The sequence below is a fragment of the Haliotis asinina genome, chromosome 6 (assembly GCF_037392515.1).
Source record: "Haliotis asinina isolate JCU_RB_2024 chromosome 6, JCU_Hal_asi_v2, whole genome shotgun sequence".
Lineage (NCBI taxonomy): Eukaryota > Metazoa > Mollusca > Gastropoda > Lepetellida > Haliotidae > Haliotis > Haliotis asinina.
Window position 1 is genome coordinate 26,167,632 of NC_090285.1, and position 22,171 is coordinate 26,189,802.

The 22,171-nt window shown below is 39.1% G+C and overlaps 2 protein-coding genes across 3 annotated transcripts in view; both read left to right on the forward strand.

The window, feature by feature from the left end:
• Window positions 1-16,540, forward strand: part of LOC137286634 (uncharacterized) — a 95,834-nt gene extending 79,294 nt beyond the window's left edge. Inside the window, exon 7 of the mRNA XM_067818592.1 lies at window positions 16,528-16,540. The gene's annotated coding sequence lies outside the window, so the exon portion shown is untranslated. The remainder of the gene's footprint in view (window positions 1-16,527) is intronic.
• LOC137286628 (probable ATP-dependent RNA helicase DDX10) overlaps window positions 10,303-22,171 on the forward strand; it is a 50,386-nt gene continuing 38,517 nt past the window's right edge. For both annotated transcript variants that reach the window (XM_067818578.1, XM_067818579.1), the window contains exons 1-2: window positions 10,303-10,639; window positions 16,273-16,333. In XM_067818578.1, coding sequence (XP_067674679.1) covers window positions 10,478-10,639; window positions 16,273-16,333 — 223 coding nt within the window. In that variant the 5' untranslated portion in view covers window positions 10,303-10,477. The remainder of the gene's footprint in view (window positions 10,640-16,272; window positions 16,334-22,171) is intronic.

Sequence of the window (22,171 nt, forward strand, 5' to 3'; positions counted from 1 at the left end):
GCCACATACAATGTATTAAGTGAAGTATCGTCTGTCGTTGCTAAGCAGTGTTCAAATGATCCAAAATGAGAATATTTGTTCACATTTGGTATATGATATTAACCATCAGGTATAAAAATAAACAGTATAGGCTATAAAACCTATTTACGTTGTGACGTTATTCTACACTCTCACTGTAAAACATTCACCACCCTTTGTTATAGGGCAGTAACTGGGTTTTGATACTAGGCATATAAAAAGTCTTATAATTTCCTTGTTTCACAATATTGAGTGCCATTATTCGAAATGTGAGTAGAGTGTTTGCTCAACTATAGTATGGTATATGCCTGTTTTGTAAACTTTTCTCATGAATTGTAATAAAAACTGAAACTTATCATAGGTTTCAGGTAGGTCAAGTTGCTGCGGGAAATGTTGGCAGCAGAGGTTCAGATTAAGAGCTCATGTGGTGTTCTTTCACCCACACCTTTCCAGATGTCTCCATTTTCACTGCCTGAAATATATCTCACATGTCTATAGTAATTTGTTTTATCACAAAATGCCACACTGGTTGCATGAAACAACTAGGCGTCAAAGCCGTGCGCCCGTCAGTTACTATTACGAACAACCCCATGAAGATAAACCAGAACCAAGTACTGTTGGTTAGATTCCCAAACCTGGGTGAGAATGTGCCATAGTGCCAGGGACGGCATGATTGACATTTAACATCATGTTGACTTCAAGCAACGACAAACGTGAGCTCGTGAATAATGTGGGTCGTCAAGAAGACCACCATAAAAATTAGTAGTAACGAGGTGCTTAGCATAGACGACAGTGATGTGTATTACTGTAAAAGTGAGAGAGAATGCGCCAACAGCGTGTACCAGGGAATCAGCAGCAGAAAATCGAATAAGTTACGTATCCGGTACACCTTCACATCAGAAGAGACATCTAAACTACCGAATAGTGAAAAAGCAATCGCCGAAGCGTATGGGAATAGGTTTTGTATCCCGCTTGACTTTGAGTTGCTAACTGGGCACGCGCCGTTTTACCAAGCCACATTGGGTAACAGGCTGGAATACAAACTCACATTCAATGATTACAACACAGTCGTGCGTACGCCGGGCGGTGATCAGGGTAGTTACGAGATCAACAACATTTCATTAGAGTTCGACATGGTGACTAGTCCAGATCTTGCCCGGCAGATTCGAAATCAGTACTCTGGAAAAATGACCATCCTATACTATAGGATACTGCGACACAGAATGATACTACGTGACAAGAGCGACACGATATGGAATATCAACATGAACGTGCCGGCGCGATCAATGAAAGGTATTTTAATCATTCCCGTGGAGGAATAAGGCCAATTCGAAAGAGACAGCTAGAAACTTTTCAATCCAGAAATCACCAAAGTACCATAGAGGGAGTGCCTAATCAGTTATTTAGCCATGGAATGAGAGCGCACCAGCAGTGGGAAGAAATAATGAAGCTACCGGCGATCAAACGAAACTCAATAGTCGACAACGTGGTCAGTGAACTGGATCTATACTCCGTGAATACTGGTAATTACTTGACCAGAAAGTTTGCGTTGTGGTTGGATATGAGGTCGAGAGATGATAACACTCTACACGTTAGTGGGCGTCACATTGACAACGGAAGCGAGGGTATAACAATTCAAACAACTAAGAAGACTCAAAGACCTGGCAAATTGAAATTATATTTATATGTAATTATGGACGCTCAATTTGATATAGACAATGGGAGATTCGTGCAAGCCATCTACTAGTGGGGGGTCTGCTCTATTGGGAGGCACCATCAAAGTAAGTTTACTGGGGGTATGGGGTCTCCCCCATTTACCCCACGATCCACACTGCGCTATAATATGCAAGCAGACGGGATGTGGTAAGACTGTTTTCGTACTGGATTTGTTGGAGGGATATTATAAGGAAGCATTTGATAAAATCTTTATCTTGTGCCCTACTATAGACATGAACAAGACTTACAAGGATAGATCCTGGGTGATGACGGACCCAGACATACACAGAGTCGACCCGAGGACACGGCTACAAGAGTATTTAAAATTTTTCCACAACCAATTTAAAGGAAAGCCAACGTTGTTTATCCTGGATGACTGCAGCGTTAACAGAGAGATAACAAAAAAGAGAGACGTGCTATCGTACCTGGCCTTCTCTGGCTGGCACGCAAATCACAGCATCTGGGTGCTGACACAAAAATTCAACTTTGTGTTGAAAGATTTGAGGGAGCAGACGCGATGGGTGGCATGATTTCACTGCAAGGACAGGGATTCGTTCGAAGATTGTTTGAGAGAGAACGATGTCATGAGTAAATCAGAACGGGAATGTTTGAAGAAACAGCTCGCGGAAACTAAACATGCCAAGCTCGTGTTGAAAACCGATCAGCCAGTGGATTACCAAGTGGCCTGCGGCCAGCCTTCATTTTAGTAATGTTTTAGTAATTTTTAGTATTGTTTTCATAATGTTTTAGTAATTTTTAGTAATGTTTCAGTAATTTTAGTAAAATGTCTGTTTTTGAAGTTCTGGTCGTGTGTAACCTAACCTTTATCTCTATGTGTTTAGTGTATGCTGGTTATTATTTTTTAAAAATAAAAACCAGAGTGCTATGTTATAAAATGGAGTGCGATGAATTACTAGAGCAGATGTTAGTTGCAGAGGAACAGAAAGGCAACAAGCAGCGTCACAGACTGCTAATGCTAGTCATAATGCTAGTCGTGGGTGATAAGGGAAAACAGTATTTAGGAGAAAACATCACTGCTGATAAAATTCAGAAAGTGACAGACGGGGAAGTCAATAAATTATACGCTAGGTATGAGACACAACTCGGAGCCAAGATGACAAAAGTCATAGGTTCTTCTATTACCCAGATTTACTCAGGCACTTTTTACCAATCCCACCCGATCGAAGACTCTATTTGTGGGAGGACTTAGAGAAGGACCCAAGTATTAATAATGCCTTGAGCCATATCAGTTGTGCTTTGTATCACAAATATGACATGTATCTAGCCCCGATAATGGCAGCGATCATCACAGCAAAGCATTGTAAATTTAATAAAACAAATAATAACAATAATATTATAAAAGATGGATGCTGCTCAGTGTCCAGAGTCCAGTGGAGAGTCCTGCGGACAGCAAACAAGGGTCAGTGATGCAAGTCACCAAGAAGAACCAAAAACGAGTTGAAGCTGGTAGAAAAAATGTCTTAGCAAGGCACAAAGAAATAATAATTACATGTGAGTGGCTGCACGTGGTGTAGTAGCCACTGCTGCTGTTTCATTATACATGGTCCTGCGGGCAGCCGACTACAAGTCACCACAGCCAGTACGGACTCCCCACTTCAAGTCACCCCTAGTGGGGGTGTGGGGGAACCCCCATCGACCCTCATATAATGCTATAATTAAAATTATATATTTCCCTATTATATATTATGTCTGCGGGGAAAACATTCGTTAACGATGCATACCACCCATTGGTGGTTCCGAGATTAGCAGTAGTGTATGCTCGGTTGACTAAAATGATTATAAAACAACCGACTATAAAGATTTTTTATGCTTACTATGAATATTGGTATGGCGATGGCCACCAAGGACGTTCTGGTAAAGCAAGGTGTTATACCTGAAAATATTTTAAAGCAACGTATGGTTGGTGGAGCTCTCGTGAATGCCCTAGCATTTTCTGGGAGTAATTTTCTATTCCCTTAATTAAGAGCGTCAAACGTGGCTGAGATAGAAGCAGAGCGAAAACGACACAATATAGCTGTAGAAAAGCTACAGGCCGCACAGGCTGAATACGCTATGAGACGAATGAAGAGACTAGATTTTTATCAATGATCAACTCCAGTGCGAAAGTCATGCTGTTAGAACTTTCACGGATGTCGACGAAGCTATGATAGAATACTACGTTAATGGGTAAACAGCTGGAACCATTAAATGAACCAACGATGTCTCAGTATTACACTCCTTCAGAGGGACAGAAAGATCGTGAGTTGGTCTTCATGGCACTTGGTTTAGCAGCTACACTGTTGATTGTTAAACAGTTTGACTAATTACATAAAGTATTATATCACAAAATGAGAACAACTCCACATTTTTGTCAATGGGTACTTACGGGGAAAACTGAAATTTGTGGTAAAATAAGCCACAGCGAGGGTTATTGTTCTTATCACGGTAAAGATAGTATCAACTATACGTGCTCGGTGTGTGGCATAGGGGTGAAAGGTCATTACCGATTATGTAAAGCCCATGGCGCGGAGAAAAAACGATTTGAGCTTATTTACGAGAAGAAAAAAGACTACATCAGCGAAGTTAAATGCCTGTTAAAGAACAAGGTATGATTTGTAATTTCTCGCGAATGAATCCTCTACGCAGCCCATTTACCAGGAAGTTCGACTCCCCGTCTTTTATATCTACTCGATCGATATTGTACGTTTCCATAGATCAAATAGGATCTGTAGCACGTTTAGGGGTGTATCCCTCGTATTCACCTGGTTGATATATATATCTAACGAGTGCGCGATCTGGAATTATTTTTTTCTTTTTCGATTGGGTGCTGCTGCCTCTGATACAACAGATTTCATATGGATTGCGTCAGCTGGGGTGGGGGATGCCCCCACAGCCCCAAGTACTCCAGTTGTTTCACGATTCATAAAGTCAACCACACGAGGAAGTCGTATTACCCATTCAGTGTTGCGGCCAGCTGACTGCAAGTCACGTGAATATTGGTGCGCAAACAAACATTCCGCTATGGAGCGATTGAATCTCTCAACTATGGCTTGACTTCAATGTTCCCGGCCGCACCATGCATTATCTCGACATTGTGTTTGGCTAGCAGCACGCATGAATTCCTGCCCTGAGTTTACTTGCAACACAAAAGGCCACGTCAGCCGACTGCGTTTGTATATTCGCTTCATCTTTCATCTAACCTAATACTTTCTTGTTGACTTGACTGTGCATGGGGGTGATCTCTCAGGTATTCGCTGGTATCCTACATGTGTATATTGTTTTTCATATCCTCATACACGTCCTTGGTTTCAATCTCCATCAACAGTGAATCGGTATCCGTGTGCAACACATCACACCTGCCACTATATTGTTTCTTGAGCTTGTTATAGTAGAAGTCGTACACCAGGTGTTTTGAAAGGTCTAGAATGCTCATACTGACATAGACCGGTGGATTAAGTTTAATGAGACTCTTTTTCATATGTATAGCCACCAAGTCATCATCGAACATAGTACTTCTATTGTACGCAGGGCTCACTATCAGTTTCCTGATCTTGTCTTCCTCGTTTGACTGGACTAGACCACATACCCAAACCCACATGCTTTGTGTTCTTGATTTTTCTGCGTGAAACTTTGATTAGGTGACTGGGCCACTATATTGATTGGTTTAATAATAACTTCAAAATCTGCGTAGATAATGTATGGTACTGGCATCTGATTTTTGTGGTTGATAAATTTCAAGATATTGTTGTTTTTGGTTGGCATACCTACACCCTACACCTCGGTAAGTACGATCCACCTCGTACATAGTTTTCTATATTCAGGTAGATCATATTAATCATATCAACAACCTAACCAGACGCCCCATAAGTGTAACGTTCTAGTGTTTCTCGAATTTTCCCAAATGATCTGTCTATAGAAGAGTTGATAGTATCTGGTTGTGTTGTAACTTCCTGATTACCTTTGAAGTAAACAATGGTCTGGTCAGTTCTTCATTTACTTTATCAAATACCAATTGTTTTATATCTTCAACGTCTATGTTTCTTTGAACCTCCATCTTCCACCCTCTTAAATATCTTCCTATAGCACGCTCGGTAGGCGTGAATTGTAATTCTATAGGTTGTTGTTCCTTTAGTAATTCAGTGAGCTCAGACTTCCTCAAATGTGAATACCCCCCGCATTCCACGGTCATGCGCTTGCTTGATATTATAGCGGTGTCCATATGTTTACGGAAGTGACGTCACAAACCACGCTCACTCAGGCATGGGTAGGCAGAAAGCCACAATGGTTGATGATAACGATGGGAACCGGTGTAGCGTGAAAGGCAAACAATGGTCGGATTATGTACTTAACATTTTATTTCTATCAGATAGACACCCCAGGTCAGTTCACCCTCGAATCTGTGAGACCCTTCAAGTAACTGAAAGCATATGAATATGTGGAAAGTGGACACGTTTTTCCGACACAGTACCACAATGTCGATGACAAAACACCTCTGTGCTTGCTGGATATCTGCTACGAGAAAATTATGTCTGTGAGATGACTGTTTAACTTACATATTGAATTGTTAAGAATAAAGAATATATTGCTGATGCCTACTACAAGTGTGTCTGGAAAGTTTTGAAACCACCCTGTTGGTGAGATTAGCCTAGATCAAGGCTGCTTTTGTATGTGTTTTTTATAAGTAGGAATTAATGTGATGACATGGTAACTCAATGCCATTTAAAGATTTAGCTTAGATCAATGCTACTTCTTTCTCTGTTTTCATAAGAAGGAAAAGCTGTGATAAAATGGTAACTCAATGCCATTTAGATGCATGTGTTGTTATAGTTGACAAGGAAGGTTTGGGGTGGTGTTTATGTAACATGTATGACTGGCAGGTGAGGCAGATTACTCACCTTTCCTGATTATGTCATTGACAATATGTAAGCAAAGAAACAGTAAGTGAGGGATTATTTGTTTAAAATTTGTATTGTTTGAAAGAAATGCGAGACAAACACTTGGGAGTTTTTGCATTACATTCTTGCTTTAAAAAACGAAGACTTGCAGTATTGGACCAGAGTGAAGTATGAAATCTGGATATTGTCAATTAGATACTTTCCACAAATGTTTTAGAAAAATAAAGGTTGTGTACCTGTCTCATTATACAACACACCAAACGAAAAAAGAAAACCAGATCGGGAGGAGTTGTTACGCATGACAAGTCAACGATCAAATGTATGCAGCTTGTGTGGTTCTCTCGTGTTTATGTTTAACTTCTGCCTACCGGAAGTACTCGGGCGCGTCACGTGATCAAAACACTGACGTCACCGTGGCCTCTCCTATATAGCTTATATATTGGGTGTGGTCCAGAACCACTATTAATAATACTACTATACCAGAAAAGAAAACAGAAGAAACTATATACGAACATAAAAACAAAGCAAAAGGCATTTGTGCTATAGTCTCTTCACCCATGAACGTGCAAATCGTCTAAACTGCATCAAAAGTGTCTGTCAAACATATCATAAACTTAAACCTTGACCTATAGGTCCAGGTCGGAGTTAAAGGGCCACTGATGCGCAGCAATTTCCGTGGACTGGTTGTTTCTTTTGTTTTTGTCTTATAACCATAATTAGTTTCTTGATACATTTGTATGTATTTTGAAAGTTAGTAAAAACAACTCCACATGGTCTGCTCATACTTACAGTGAATATAAAACTTGATTGTGATATCTAAACATTGTATCGATTGCCAACGTCAATCATATTTCACACACCCCTTATTCGCGACCTAGTGCGTGTTTTCTGCAATACAGATCTGCTGAATTCTACAAGAAAAAAAAATTAAAACAAAATGCAAATATTAAATTTAAAACAGTCTATACCTACTTTGTCAGGCTGTTACCTCGTTCAGGAATGTAACCATCAATATCCATGCGATATTCCATTCATCTGCAGGTGGTAAATAATCCTGCTCTATGTCTTGTGTCTTTCAACAGTCCAATATGCCAAAAAGTGACAAGTCGTGTCAGAATCTTTCTCACTATAGTTTCATTGGTCACCCTAAGACAGCACACCTGTCAACTAATTGTATTATATCCGCCATTAGTTATCCAATAATAAGCAAGCAAGCAAGCAATCAAGGTAGTGGTGGTTAATTCTTTGAAGGAAGGATGTTGTTTTTACACTCACACTTTACCACAGGGTGTAGTCAGTATAGATTAGTAAATCCACATGCTTAAACACTGCCTTTTGACAAATCCGCTGTGGAAGTAATTAATCAATCAGCTTAAGTTAATCCTTTGATCGATGTTTGTTTTTCAAACTCCGCTGACAAACCACCTTGCATCATTTACATCCACATATTACATAACATGCAACGCATTTGCTACATCAGATCTTCATTTGTAATGTTGAGCGTTTACTCCAGACTGGAGAAGTGCCAAATGGGAACCTTTGTCGAGTAGTCGTAGTGGTGTTACCATGAATTATACCTGTTATAAATTCATTAACTGACCCATCAAGTGAATGATGACAAATAACACATGTAAGTTTATGCAATCAAAGCGGGCTACAGCAATGAAGATGTAATCTCTGAGTCGCATGTAGCCTGAAAACGCTTATGGGCTGAAACTGTTTTGAGGATACCAAGGGAACTTTGTTGTTTCATAAGAAATACATATATTGGCCTTTGCTGTGTACTTGGGTAAATAGGTATAATTAATTCTTTCTCAAAACTTTTCAGGTATCTCTACCGATGGCAAAGTCATTGTTATTAGTTTACTAATTCAAATAAATCAATTATGTGTTTTTAATATCACAGATAATAAATCAGGGGCGTAGCTATCAGAATTTACATATGATTTTTGCTATGACAGGTGGGCCATATAAAACTTGGCAAGCTATTGGACTTATATGAAACAAATGGCTTGCTAGGTACGTGCCCGTAGACATAATATTTTTACATTACATGATTAAATATCGAGGTCAAAAACACAGAAATTGGATGAAACTGGATCAGTCACTATACCATCCAGGCATCAGACAAAATTACACTGCTGGGATATTTTATTGTAAACATACCAGGAATACGAGGGATATTTTCGAACAACGGCATGTGATGGTCATCTGGCCTCCTCACTGTTTAGGGTGAGGAAATTATTGTGTCCGTCACGGTCGAGGGAGCGGGTGCTGACCAATTTGAAACTTGGTTTCGTAATTAGGCCCTTGACGAGAAACATAATTCGCTCCCCATCAGTGCCCCACTCACTCAAATCAGACTTGCAAGACCACTGGAATTTACGAAAATTCCGATTATTCATGAATGCAAAAGTTACAGTTCCTGTGACAAGGGATCTAATAGTTATTCATGACGTAGACATGAATAAATTGTATTACACCTCACCTTACAGTATAAAATGGAATATGACTCGCATGTGAAAACTGTAAACAAAATTGTAAACCAAAATCACTGTGTTCTGTAATCTGATTGGTTGAAAAACATGATCAAATAGGATTAGATTCTCAGAAACTGCAAGACTATTCACTGCGTATTGACACATAGAAACACCGCAAACAATTGTTTTGTTGTGTCATCAACAGTGGTGACGTCATTCAAATCACATTTTGACGTAAAGTTAGAATGACGTCATAAAGCAGCCACCCCAGATGGTACCATGGGAACCAGGTGAAACGGCCAGCAGATGACACTTCACTGCTGTACCCCTACTGGATGTAAACGAGTGCAGACAGTAAAACCCCTTTGGTTTACTTTTTTGTTTACAATGTCAATAAACATCATGTGTTGTCCAATTTCCAGGTGTTATTGAGTATTTGAAGCATGGCGTCAGGCTGAGGTTTCAAATGCATTCCCGTGCTTCAAATACCCAATAACACCTGGAAATTGGACAACACATGATGTTTATCTCCGAAATGATAGATTTACTACTGATCTGAGTACTTACGCATAGACACATTTGAGCAGAAGTCTTAGAAATGTCCAATAACAAACGATGCACAAATTTGAAGAGAGGAAAAACTAAACAAAACTGTCGCATCTATGCATTTTGTTGTGATGTTTGTCTCACGGTGCCTGATCGACATCAATTGTTCTCCATTCGTCGTGGGAACTTTTCCTGATTTGGAGACTGATGTCTATTCCCCTCTCCAGAATTCGAGTCTGCATCTTATATTTCTTTCTGGGCTCAAACGCTCAGTTAGGTAGATTCCCTCTCTGTTTCTTCAGGGGAACTGGGAGGTCAGTGCGGACTGTAACTTTCTTTACTTTAAGGGAAGCCCACCCTTTGACCGACGCACTGAAAATTCTCTTTGTCCTCTGCCCTAACGAATTTCACTATGATACGTTTTGGCATTGATGCACGATAATTGGCTGGGTCGGTGCTTTTTGAATCCCAGCAGGGAGTCGGCGAATCTGAGGGTAAACCTGAATTCATCGCTAAAGACGACTTGATTCCAGTCTCTCTGTGTCCATTTTTTCCTTTTTTTTCGTTTTGGATCGTTTTGAATATGGACGGTTTTTATGGCATTTTGTCTGTGGCTGTTTTGATCTTATTCTTCCAGATTGTTCTGGTATGTGGCTGTTTTGATTTCCTGCCGAGTGGTTCTGCGAGGAAATGGGTGGCAATGCTCATACGCAGCGCTTCGTGACTCTCCCCGCACAATAGTACAGAGAGCTCCGTGACTATCGCTGTGACGAGCTTTAAGGGGACGCAACTCCAATTTCGTTCTCTAGATGAGACTTCGAAATGAATCCTAAAGTCCAGACAGCATTTAAACAAAGTCGACGGAAAGACGATGTATCGAAAGGTCACAAAAAGAAATTCAAGAAGCAACATTACTCGCGAAAACCAAAACTAGCGGATGTCACCGACAGTGAGATCGCCGAGTTGAAAACGCGGTATCAGTTTGTAAGTATACTGCAACACGTGGTCAGGCATCAGTCCGAAACTTGAGTTTCACACTCCACGGAGCAATGACTTACTTAGGAGATAGCTGCGGTAGTACCGAACTGAAATGGGTTGAATAGGTGATAGAAACTTATGAATGTAAGGCTTTGTGTCTTGATAACAATCCATGGATTTAGAGGGTAACATAACTTTAACTCCTCTGGATGCCACAGGGACATGAATGTCCCTCCTCTTCACCCCTCACTTTGAAAGTCCAATAAAATTCTAAATATACCACGCACACATATATCCTTCACAGTTTGAATTCTTCGGAAAATTCCCTGTTTCCAGATAGCATCCACTATTATCAAGCTAAAGTGCTTAAAATTGCCTATCAAAATAGGCTTCATCGTAAGTGTCGCCATTTTTCACACTATACAAAATCGAGATTCAGAGCGTTATTTGCTGTATGTTTTGAAATGAGAAAATCGGATAATTACTGGGATATTGAATTTCAAAAATAGCATATTAATGGTCACTGATATCTATTTTTAATGTAACCAGTAATGATATTTCTGAAACGTCGCTGATGAACCTAGAATCGGTTGGCATGTTTTCGAAAATACACTTACATGAACGCCTAAGTGTGTTTCCCTCATATTGGATGGTGTTTACAAAATCACGTTTCGAGAAGGCTGTTATTGAGATGACTATTACATCATGTATATTTCATAGTCAGCTGCGACAAATGCATCATTTATTTCCCCAAACATCTTTGAATCAAGTTACATATGGTCTTTGTCACCAATACCAACTGTCTAAATAAAACGAAACAAAATACACTTGGTATGAAAACGAACACTGTGTTCAAAAGACAGAACTTGTTTGAAATGTTAACAAAGAAGAAATCCGATTTTACACTGCGTAGCATTTTTGGAAATTTGCCAGCATCCAGCTGTGTAATCATTCCTTACAATGGCTCAATAGAAATAGCAAATTAAAAATAGGTACAATGCACTCATTTCATAATTCGTAAGAAACTGTCAAACTTTTAGTGCTGCATGACGCCATGACTGACGCAAAATCATGCAGAACGACGATGGTACTTATCAGCATTTCTGGCTTCTTCTATCATTTACAATGCAAACGATAAAAACATATGACAATACACTGATAATCAGAATAATTCTGATTACTTACATCTCACATTTATGTACAAAAGATCCCCCAATCAAGGAAAGAGTCCTCATAAAATCCTGTATCCTTGTCAGTGAAGCCGCCAATTTGAAAGAAATCTGTTATCTGTGGTGATGTCACATGTCAACATTGTTACACATATTAGGCATATATTTCTTTAAGAGGGAGGTCTTTTGAACAAGAGTAAACACTATGGCCATATCATTCCGATTGCACTTTCAGTATTGTGATGTATATTTTGAGTATCGTTCAGATAATTTTTCATGAAACTGATTTCAGTATCTACATATATCCATGTTCAACACCATATCATATGTGGATATAGGGTATGCGTTTTTATTCTTTGAAAGCTTTTGATTGTTTGAATAATATTTACATGGGAAATTGACTCAGTAAGTGTACTATACCACATTTTAAACCTCAACACAAGTGTGAGAAGATCAAATGTAGCCATTACTGCAACATGTGGTTTAGTTAACTTTGATGTACAATATTCAATACGTTGGGATAAATATTGCAGTTTCTTATGAACAGGTTAATAAACAGAGATTTAATTCCAACTTATAAGTAAAACTGATAATATTAATGAAAATGATTGCTACATTTTATGAAATGTAGAGGCTCACATATTTAAAGGAATTGTCTTGTTCAATGTTTTGGTTTATGTCGTTTTTATAGACAAAACAATTATGAATATTGATTGACCATGTGCGAGTTTGTGAAAAAATTTTTATGATTCTTTATCATTTTTCTAGATAATATAGTCAGTTCAGATTCGATTAAAACATATTTGATGGCGGAATATCTAACTCATACAATATTTATATGAAAATTGTTCAAAATATATAAACCAGGTCATGTCTTAATGTGGACAAATCTTACATCCATTTTCTAATAGTTCTGTCCTGAAAAAGCGATCTCTGTACCTTTCATTGCATACCTATGAAGTGAAATAATCAGAAACTGAGATCTTTTACACATTGAGTGGAAATTAGGTTAGATATATACTAATCAACAAACCAGTGTTGTCTCTTTCCGACATCACAAAATGCACAAAACATACCTTGACGTCAACTAAAATGTCGCATTATTTTCAGTTATTTCATTACATTTGAAAATGTGGGTGGTACTCTGGTAATAATGATACAAAATTAGTCAAAATACATGTACACAAACAGGAGAATATGGGAATCTAAGAACTAAATTATGTATCATATAGGGCCATCCAAATTGCTATTACCTACTTTCTGATGTAGTACATTGGCATCTTTTCTTACAAATTGTGAAACTACTAAAAAGTATCCTCTGACATTGGGGAACTTTGTATTGGAATAGTTTGGTTCACTGTGAACAAAACATAAAACTGCAACTTGCTGTTGATGATTTACTCAAGCTACCTGGCACTGAAAACATGCTAATGCATTCATGCAAACCTGTTGCCTTCTTTGCAAAGTCAACAAAAGCAAACAATTTGATACAATATTAGTCTTCACTGTTGTTGTTCAAGTTGTTTTCTACATAGATAGTCAGTCGTTCTTGTCCAGTATTCTTCAGTGGTACATGTTCATCAATCAACACATATATATTCTTTCATAACACTCACATTTGGAAACCTAAATTCTCATATAGCTAATGTTTCAAACACAATAAATACCATTGACGTGATCTCCGTTCATTAGCACCTGTGAAGGTCCCGTTGTAGAATAGGCCTTCAGCAACCCATGCTTGCCATAAAAGGTGACTATGCATGTCGTAAGAGGCGACTAACAGGATTGGGTGGTCAGGCTCACTGACTTGGTTGACACATGTCATCGGTTCCCAATTGCACAGATCGATGCTCCTGTTGTTGGTCACTGGATTGTCTGGTCTAGACTCGATTATACACAGACCGCCGCCATATAGCTGGAATATTGCTAAGCGCGGTGTAAAACTAAACTCACTCACTCACTCTGTTCAGTAGAGTTTCTGAAGAAGATATTCAGTGCAGTGTTAATTACTCAAAAAATGCTTAGTCTTTAGTTTGAAACCAAAACATTTTCACTATAAGAAGTCTCAAATAAACATCAATCCTGTTTTACATATTTTAGTCTGTAAGTTCCATAGTCAAACCATCTGTATCCAATGCAGAACCAATCAATGAATGCTATGTCTAGATATCTTCCAGCTTGTACACATGTTTTGCTGCAGTTAAACCATGATTGATGTTAATTAATAATGTGTTTTACTTTCATATAGACACTGAGTATCAATGCCTTTATTCAAGAACATTTAGATTCACATATACATGTTCCGTTATTCGTAGACGTTATTTAAAGAGACTTTGATTGTTATGAATGGATACTGTTAGTATAGGACTAGTGATTCACTGTCAGTATATGATGAGTGATATTTTTATGTAATCATTTCCATTATATTTAAACTGGTTTTGATTTATGACTTAAACTGGTGCTTGTTTAATAAACTTACTCCCTGACATGTTGAGTGTGTTTCGTTTTCCGTTACCCACTGCTTTCAAATATGGGATATTTCAATCATTTTCCTCACCTAAGTATATATCATTGGGTAAGTTAACTAAGCAGATATGTACTGTTATGTCACACCTAATCAAAACCAACTTGAATATAATGGAAATGATTCCATAAAAATCACTCATCCTGTACGGTGTACCTATACTAAGGGTCCAACATGAAAATCAGTCATCATGTACGGTGTACCTATACTAAGGGTCCAACATAAAAATCACTCATGTACGGTGTACCTATACTAAGGGTCCAACATAAAAATCACTCATCCTGTACGGTGTACCTATACTAAGGGTCCAACATAAAAATCACTCATCCTGTACGGTGTACCAACACTAAGGGTCCAACATAAAAATCACTCATCACGTACGGTGTACCTATACTAAGGGTCCAACATAAAAATCACTCATCCTGTACGGTGTACCTATACTAAGGGTCCAACATAAAAATCACTCATCCTGTACGGTGTACCTATACTAAGGGTCCAACATAAAAATCACTCATCCTGTACGGTGTACCTATACTAAGGGTCCAACATAAAAATCACTTATCCTGTACAGTGTACCTATACTAAGGGTCCAACATAAAAATCACTTATCCTGTACGGTGTACCTATACTAAGGGTCCAACATAAAAATCACTCATCCTGTACGGTGTACCTATACTAAGGGTCCAACATAAAAATCACTCATCCTGTACGGTGTACCTATACTAAGGGTCCAACATAAAAATCACTCATCACGTATGGTGTACCGATACTAAGGGTCCAACATAAAAATCACTCATCCTGTACGGTGTACCTATACTAAGGGTCCAACATAAAAATCACTCATCACGTACGGTGTACCTATACTAAGGGTCCAACATAAAAATCACTCATCCTGTACGGTGTACCTATACTAAGGGTCCAACATAAAAATCACTTATCCTGTACGGTGTACCTATACTAAGGGTCCAACATAAAAATCACTTATCCTGTACGGTGTACCTATACTAAGGGTCCAACATAAAAATCACTCATCCTGTACGGTGTACCTATACTAAGGGTCCAACATGAAAATCACTCAGCCTGTACGGTGTACCTATACTAAGGGTCCAACATAAAAATCACTTATCCTGTACGGTACCTATACTAAGGGTCCAACATGAAAATCACTCATCCTGTACGGTGTACCTATACTAAGGGTCCAACATAAAAATCACTCATCACGTACGGTGTACCTATACTAAGGGTCCAACATAAAAATCACTCATCCTGTATGGTGTACTAAACTAAGGGTCCAGCATGATTGTAATCGATGTCCTTTTTTTTTCGTGCAAGCGATTTTGATAAATATATTTTGTATGCATATGTTTAAAACTTTTTGCATGTCTAACACTTTAAATGTGTAAGTAGTACACATCAGTTATTTTTCAAAATGTAATTGGAAATTTTCCATGCATATTTTACCCAGATACCCGGGTGGCTGCAGTAGTGAGTACTGTACCCCCTTAATCTTATCAAGGGTGCTGGCAATATCAATCAGTTAGTCCTTAGTGCTGTTATTTTTTTAATATGATTTGTAAAAGCTACAACTGAAAAAACTTGATTTTCGGTGATAAAGTTTCTGATAAAATAACACTTTCAATTGAACATCGCAGAAAAATTCTTTGAATGGATATATTTTATGTAATCACAAGTAAATTTGTTAAGTTTCAGTGTTTATGGTAAATAAAGTTTTTCTGTGCCTGATTTGGATACTTTGCTCAAAGTAAACAACTGTTTCATTTGAAAGTTCAAACATTTTTATGTAGATTGCATTCAGACAGGCTCTTTTTTTTCAGACAGGCTCTTTTTTTTCATAATATTTTGCACTTTGATAAGTAAATGACTGGAGTGCTGGGTGTTTGCTGTGTCAGATTTGTTATAGTCAGCATATTTGTTTTTGTTTACAGATTGTTCCAGCAAATATTGAGACATTTGCTGATCTACCATTGTGTGAAAGGACACAGAAAGGTAAACACAACCAGAGGCTCCTTTCTTGAAGCAACCTAACCTAAGGTTAACCTTACCTCACATACTTACATTGCACTAGAGTTACCTTAGTCCCTTACGCTTGCCTTAGAGCTTTATGAAAGGAGACCCTAATCCAGTTTGTTTGACCAAAGTCTTCCCTGCCAGTCCTATATGTTTCCAAAGGTTGACTAAAGTACTGTAGGAAATGGAAGAATGTTTTTAGGCTGTTACTCTGTATCCCTAAAATTTATACAACTGCCAGTACCATACGTCGAAAAACCCCACATCATCCCAACTGGGCATTCAGTGGGATGTGTAACAGGATATCCAGAAAGGCATGTTGACTCGTAAAATCAGGCAAAACTTTGAAAAAATATGAATAGCTGCTGAAAACATTATGTAAAACTACAGATGGCAGTTATGTCTCTCATACACAGGGGGTCATCTCAAAAACAATTTTATGCTTTAACATGTCTGTTGAACATGTCTCATCTATTGATTAACAGCTTATGTGTCTTTCTTTTATAAAGTTTATGTTGAGGTATGTAAAAGACCTGGAGAAAAGCTTCAATACACCATCCTATTAAATGTCTCAAAATATACAGGTGACATGACCACCCAAAGATGGATAGGACTGTTTCGACACCCGTCCTGATGTTCCTTTTGAGATGACCCCTCCTACCTAGTGAGACTTCATAGTAACTTTATCCTTAATGGTTTCAGTATTGAAGGGATTATTTTTTTACATCAGCTGTCGTATATAATGAATCTGATTTCAAAATGGACGTTTAAAGAATCCTTTGAAATACAATATCTTAGTGCACTAATTGGCATAAAATCTGTTCGAAATAAGTCACTTTGCTCTTGGAAAAAAAATGCATTATTTTTCCTTATCCTGACTCATGCTTAATTGCTTATCTCCTCTTCCTGGCGAAGGTAGTGGAACACCTGAAATCCGTTGAAGTTCCCTTCCAAAAGAAGCGGACGTTAAATTTACACTCACCCACAAGTAACCTCCCCTCCCGCGCACATGGTCTGCTGATTGGCCATGATAATCAGTTTCTCCCTATCACCTGACGAGGGTGGCTGGAGGCACCTGGGTTCCTGATTACGGCGATAAGTTTTTCAAATAATTCGGACTTTTAACTAATTTGTTGTATGCAGTATTTGGTTTATGAATAATTGGTTAAATTTGTGATTATATTGTGTGTCCTCACGCTCATAATGAGCAGTATTGACGATCGGAAAACAAAGAATGACGTATCTTCACAGGATACAAGTTCTTCATGAGAGAAGTCAACTCAGTCTACAGTTGGACTTCACTATCAGGCTACTAACTCAGCTCAGATGAAATGTGAATCTAAATTCCTTGGGATTTGATTCACCACTACATGGAAATACACCGCCGTCCCAGAGAATTGGTGGGTTAAAGTTCAAATTGATGTTAGAACAAGTTCTACTCTCTCCGCCTCTGACAGTGTTACTGTCTACTTGATCTGCTCACGTCATCTCAGCATACGACCAGACGAAGAAGTCTACAACTACGTCCATGATAGCGATTTCTGAGTCACGGTTTCACATCCTTACTGGTTTACGATTCTGGACATATTTAGTCCACACCCACTATGGGGCCAGTCAAAGGTACTTCTGTGTTACAGTCGGCATTCAACAACCATACCCGTGAAGGTCCCAGGGTGGAATAGGCCTTCAGCAACCCATGCTTGCCATAAAAGGCGACTATGCTTCTCATAAGAGGCGACTAAAAGGATCAGGTGGTCAGGCTCACTGACTTGGGTGACACATGTCATCAGTTCCCCCCAGTTGCACAGATCGATGCTCATGTTGTTGATCACTGCCATATAGCTGGAATATTGCTAAGTGCGGTGTAAAACTAAACACACTCACTCACTCATTCAACAACCATCTATGTTGACACATCTTTCCAAGGATGGGGTGACCATCTTAACAACGATGTTGCAACAGGAATCTGGAAGAAGGAAGATCAAACTCTTCCCATCAACCATTTGGAAATGAAAGTGGGGATTCATGCTATCCATCACTAGTCGACAACACTGAGAGACAAGCTACTGATGATCCACACAGACAACTCAACAGTGGCCTTCTACATAAGCAAGCAAGGGTGAATGAGACTGCCATCTCTACTACACCGACTTTTCGACATGGTCGACAGTCTGAATCTCCAAATAAAAGCATGTCACATACAAGGAGTCTGCAACCACGTCACATGCCAGGAGCCTGCAACATCATGGTAGACACCTTATCTTGTCCTTTTCGTCCATCAATAACACAGTGGGTGCTGTGTCGAGAGGTGTTTTAAGTAATCAGCCAGACATTTGGATCACCACAAATAGACTTATTTACAGCAAGGTTCAACAAACAGACAACAACCTTTGTGTCATCGGTACCAGATCCATTAGTCTGAGCTACAGATGCACACAGCATCCTCTGGGAAGGTCTAAACATGTTTGCGTTTCCCCCTCCAGTGCTGCTACCAAAAAGTCCTCAAGAAAATCAAACAAGACGAAGGGGCTACAACTGATCTTGGTCGCGCCTCACTGGTCAGTGAGACATTGGTTCCCAACACTTATAGAAGAATTACATCAACCAGTGCTACAATTACCGGACTGGAAGAATCTTCTCATCCATCCTCACACAAAACAGGCGCACAGCAAGCCATCTGCGTTCCGACTACGCGTATGGATCGTATTAAAACCTGTTGAAACACAGAGGATATTCGTTGAGAGCACCAAAAGCAACCATCTTAGCCTTATGGGAATCCACTCGTACACTATATGATGACAAATGGAAACGATTTGAGGCAAACGCCAGGAGGCAGATTATGTAGATTATCTATGTCATCCACGTCATTCTGGAGGTCTGAATGTTATCTACATACTTGGCAGCTATCAGCTCAGTCGTCACCATGGGAACGGGGACCAAGCTGACTAAAGTACCAGGCTTACTTGCCTTGTTACGGAAGATCAACTACGTAGATTTGGAGCTGCAGCTTGGGATCTAAGTGTTGTACTCCCAACATCTCACAAGTGATGCGTATGAGTCGCTAGGTCGGACCTCAATGGAATGCTGACTCAAAAGACGCTATTTTTTGCTTGTCTGGGCTATAGCTGCAAGAATGTCAGATATTCATGCTCAAGACTTTAATCGAACGAATGCAGGAATCAACTGCCAGGTCAACTGGACAGACAGCTCCGTATACTGACCTCGTCTTCAATATGGGGACCTCATGATACAAGAATTGTCATTATGTCCAGTCAGAGCATTGAAGATATACATTGCACATACCAAGTCTAGAAGACCTATTTTATCCCAATATCTACTTAGGACCGCACGATACACAAGATTAATCATTATGTCCAGTCACAGCATTGAAAATATACATTGCACATACCAAGTCTAGAAGACAACGTTTCAAGTGCCTGTTAATCTCTATATCCGCTGAGACACCTGCGGAAGTATCCCACAACACTATCTCAGTGTGGATCAGAGCTGTTATACTTAGAGTATATAGTAGTGTGCAGGTATCATGTTAATTTTGTGTGTATGTAAATTGGTATGAATGTATAGAGTGGTTGCATTTCGGTAGCATGAGTGAGTGGATTGAGTTCAAATGATATGTGTACTAAGTTTGCATGCTAAGTGTGTAAGTTTTTAAGTGTTAATATCAAGTGATATTAGTGTGTGTGATTAAATGATTGATTTATGAGATGAGAGAGAGAGAGATTTATTAGGTGATTCAATTGCCTAGACTAAGGTAAGTCGGGTAACTCTAGATGGGTGACTGAGAGGCACATGGTTGAGAGAGTTGGGCAGTGAGAGTGTCGCACAATAGATTGGATGAATGTGGAGGTCAAACAAAATGGTATGTACTCCAGTTTATTGTTATATATATTTGGGTAGCTTTATACTGATTTGGTAATTTTGAGTGTCTATATTTTGCTTTAGGAGGTAACTTAGTCAGGGAATGGATGTCAGCCATTTTCTCTAGTTCACCGTGGACTGGACTGAAACCTAAGATTCTTTGCTTTTTGTTATTTCAGTCAATCTTCAGACTTCAGCATTTATGAAGAATAAATTTGAGGAATTGACATTTGTCTCAATTGGATTTTTGTGAAATAAAACAAGAACTCTATACATATAAAACAGCAGGATTAGACCCTCAGCGGGCCTCTAAGTGGCATGATGTCAGAGCCCTAGCCTCTACACTAGTGCTGCATGGAAATCGCTCGCTATCAACTATAATGGAGGGCTGCTTTTGGAAGTCAAACACAGTGTTTGCCAACCATTATCTACGAGACATAGCCACAGAGGACATCTAGGGCATTCATCAGTTTGGGCTTCTTGTCGTTGCTCAGCTACTAACAGTCCCCCGAAGACGCTGACTTAACTCATCCGATTTATCACATGACTTGTGGAAGCCAGAGGCTCGGCGGAGTATAATGGTGGAAAGTCCATGCACACGTCATGAACATGACTAGCATGAGCGATTATGACCCTGTACTCGTAATGTAGCAGAGTCGCAACTAGTCTTGATTGCTGTATCTTGACATTTAGTTGCATCAGAAGCTAGCAGGACGCTAGTTACTTTGATGTCATCACGTGCCAGTCAACGAAGCAATCTACGGAAGACAAGTTCAACTGGATGTGATCCCCCCCAGAATCTACAATGAATATTAGAAGAACTGGAACAAATTATTGCCGTTACATGTTCCTGTCAAGGGGGAAAATTTATTGAATGTAATTTTGAACAGCCAGCAGAATCCAGTGTGGTCTGACCCACCACCGTTTCCATCGGATTCTGTAAGCAATTAAGCATGAGTCAGGATAAGTAAAAATATGTAATTTCGTAATACTTATCCTGACTCATGATGAAAGCCCTCCCAGCCGCCCCACACAGACACGCTGAATTCTCATATTCTTGTGTAGGCGATTATAGGAGAGAGTGATTATCATGGCCGATCAGCAGACCATGTGTACGGGAGGGGAGGTTACTCGTGGGTGAGTGTAAATTTTACGTCCGCCTCTTTTAGAAGGGAACTTCAACAAATTTCAGGTGTTCTACTACCTTCTTCAGGAAAAGGAGATAAGCAATTAAGCATGAGTCAGGATAAGTATAAAATATCAGTTTTATTCAGAAAATTTCATGCTCATTTCTGGACCAATCTCTCCTCTTTAAAGCTCCCTTTTTTAAAATGTTTCCTAGCTTCCTGCCACTGCAACTGTAGTTAGGATAAACTTAGTTTTACAGATAATTCACACTTTCACATATCAACTTGAATTTATTAACTACATAAATCCATAATTTTTAAAGTTTCCAACAATACTGTAATAATCTTGACATTGCATGAGTAGTTAATATACATTGTCAGCATTAATTAATACATTCCTACAGGAGGTTTGTTTTGACTTTTGTCCCTAAACTTAGAGCAGCATGATGCTGATGCATTTGTTTGAATATAAAACATATATGAAATATGAAATGCTGTTTTAATCTAAATTCTAGCAAATACTGCCCAATTATGTTTGTTCATGCATATTCTACAAAAATAAGAAATAATTCAATGAAGAACAAAAAGCATTGACAAAAGCGCGACCTTTTATCTGACAATGTGATTGGCATGTACACCTGTGTTTCCTGGTCTTGATTGTTCACCTTCACGGGCACCGCCTTGACTAGTGTTTAGAGTGTTTCATTGCTCTATTGTAACATTTAGAGCTGCTAGGGGTTTCTTTGACTTGTGAGTGGGCAAAATTCATGAAGTTTCATCTCGTTGGTTTCAATGCACCCATTAGACTTAT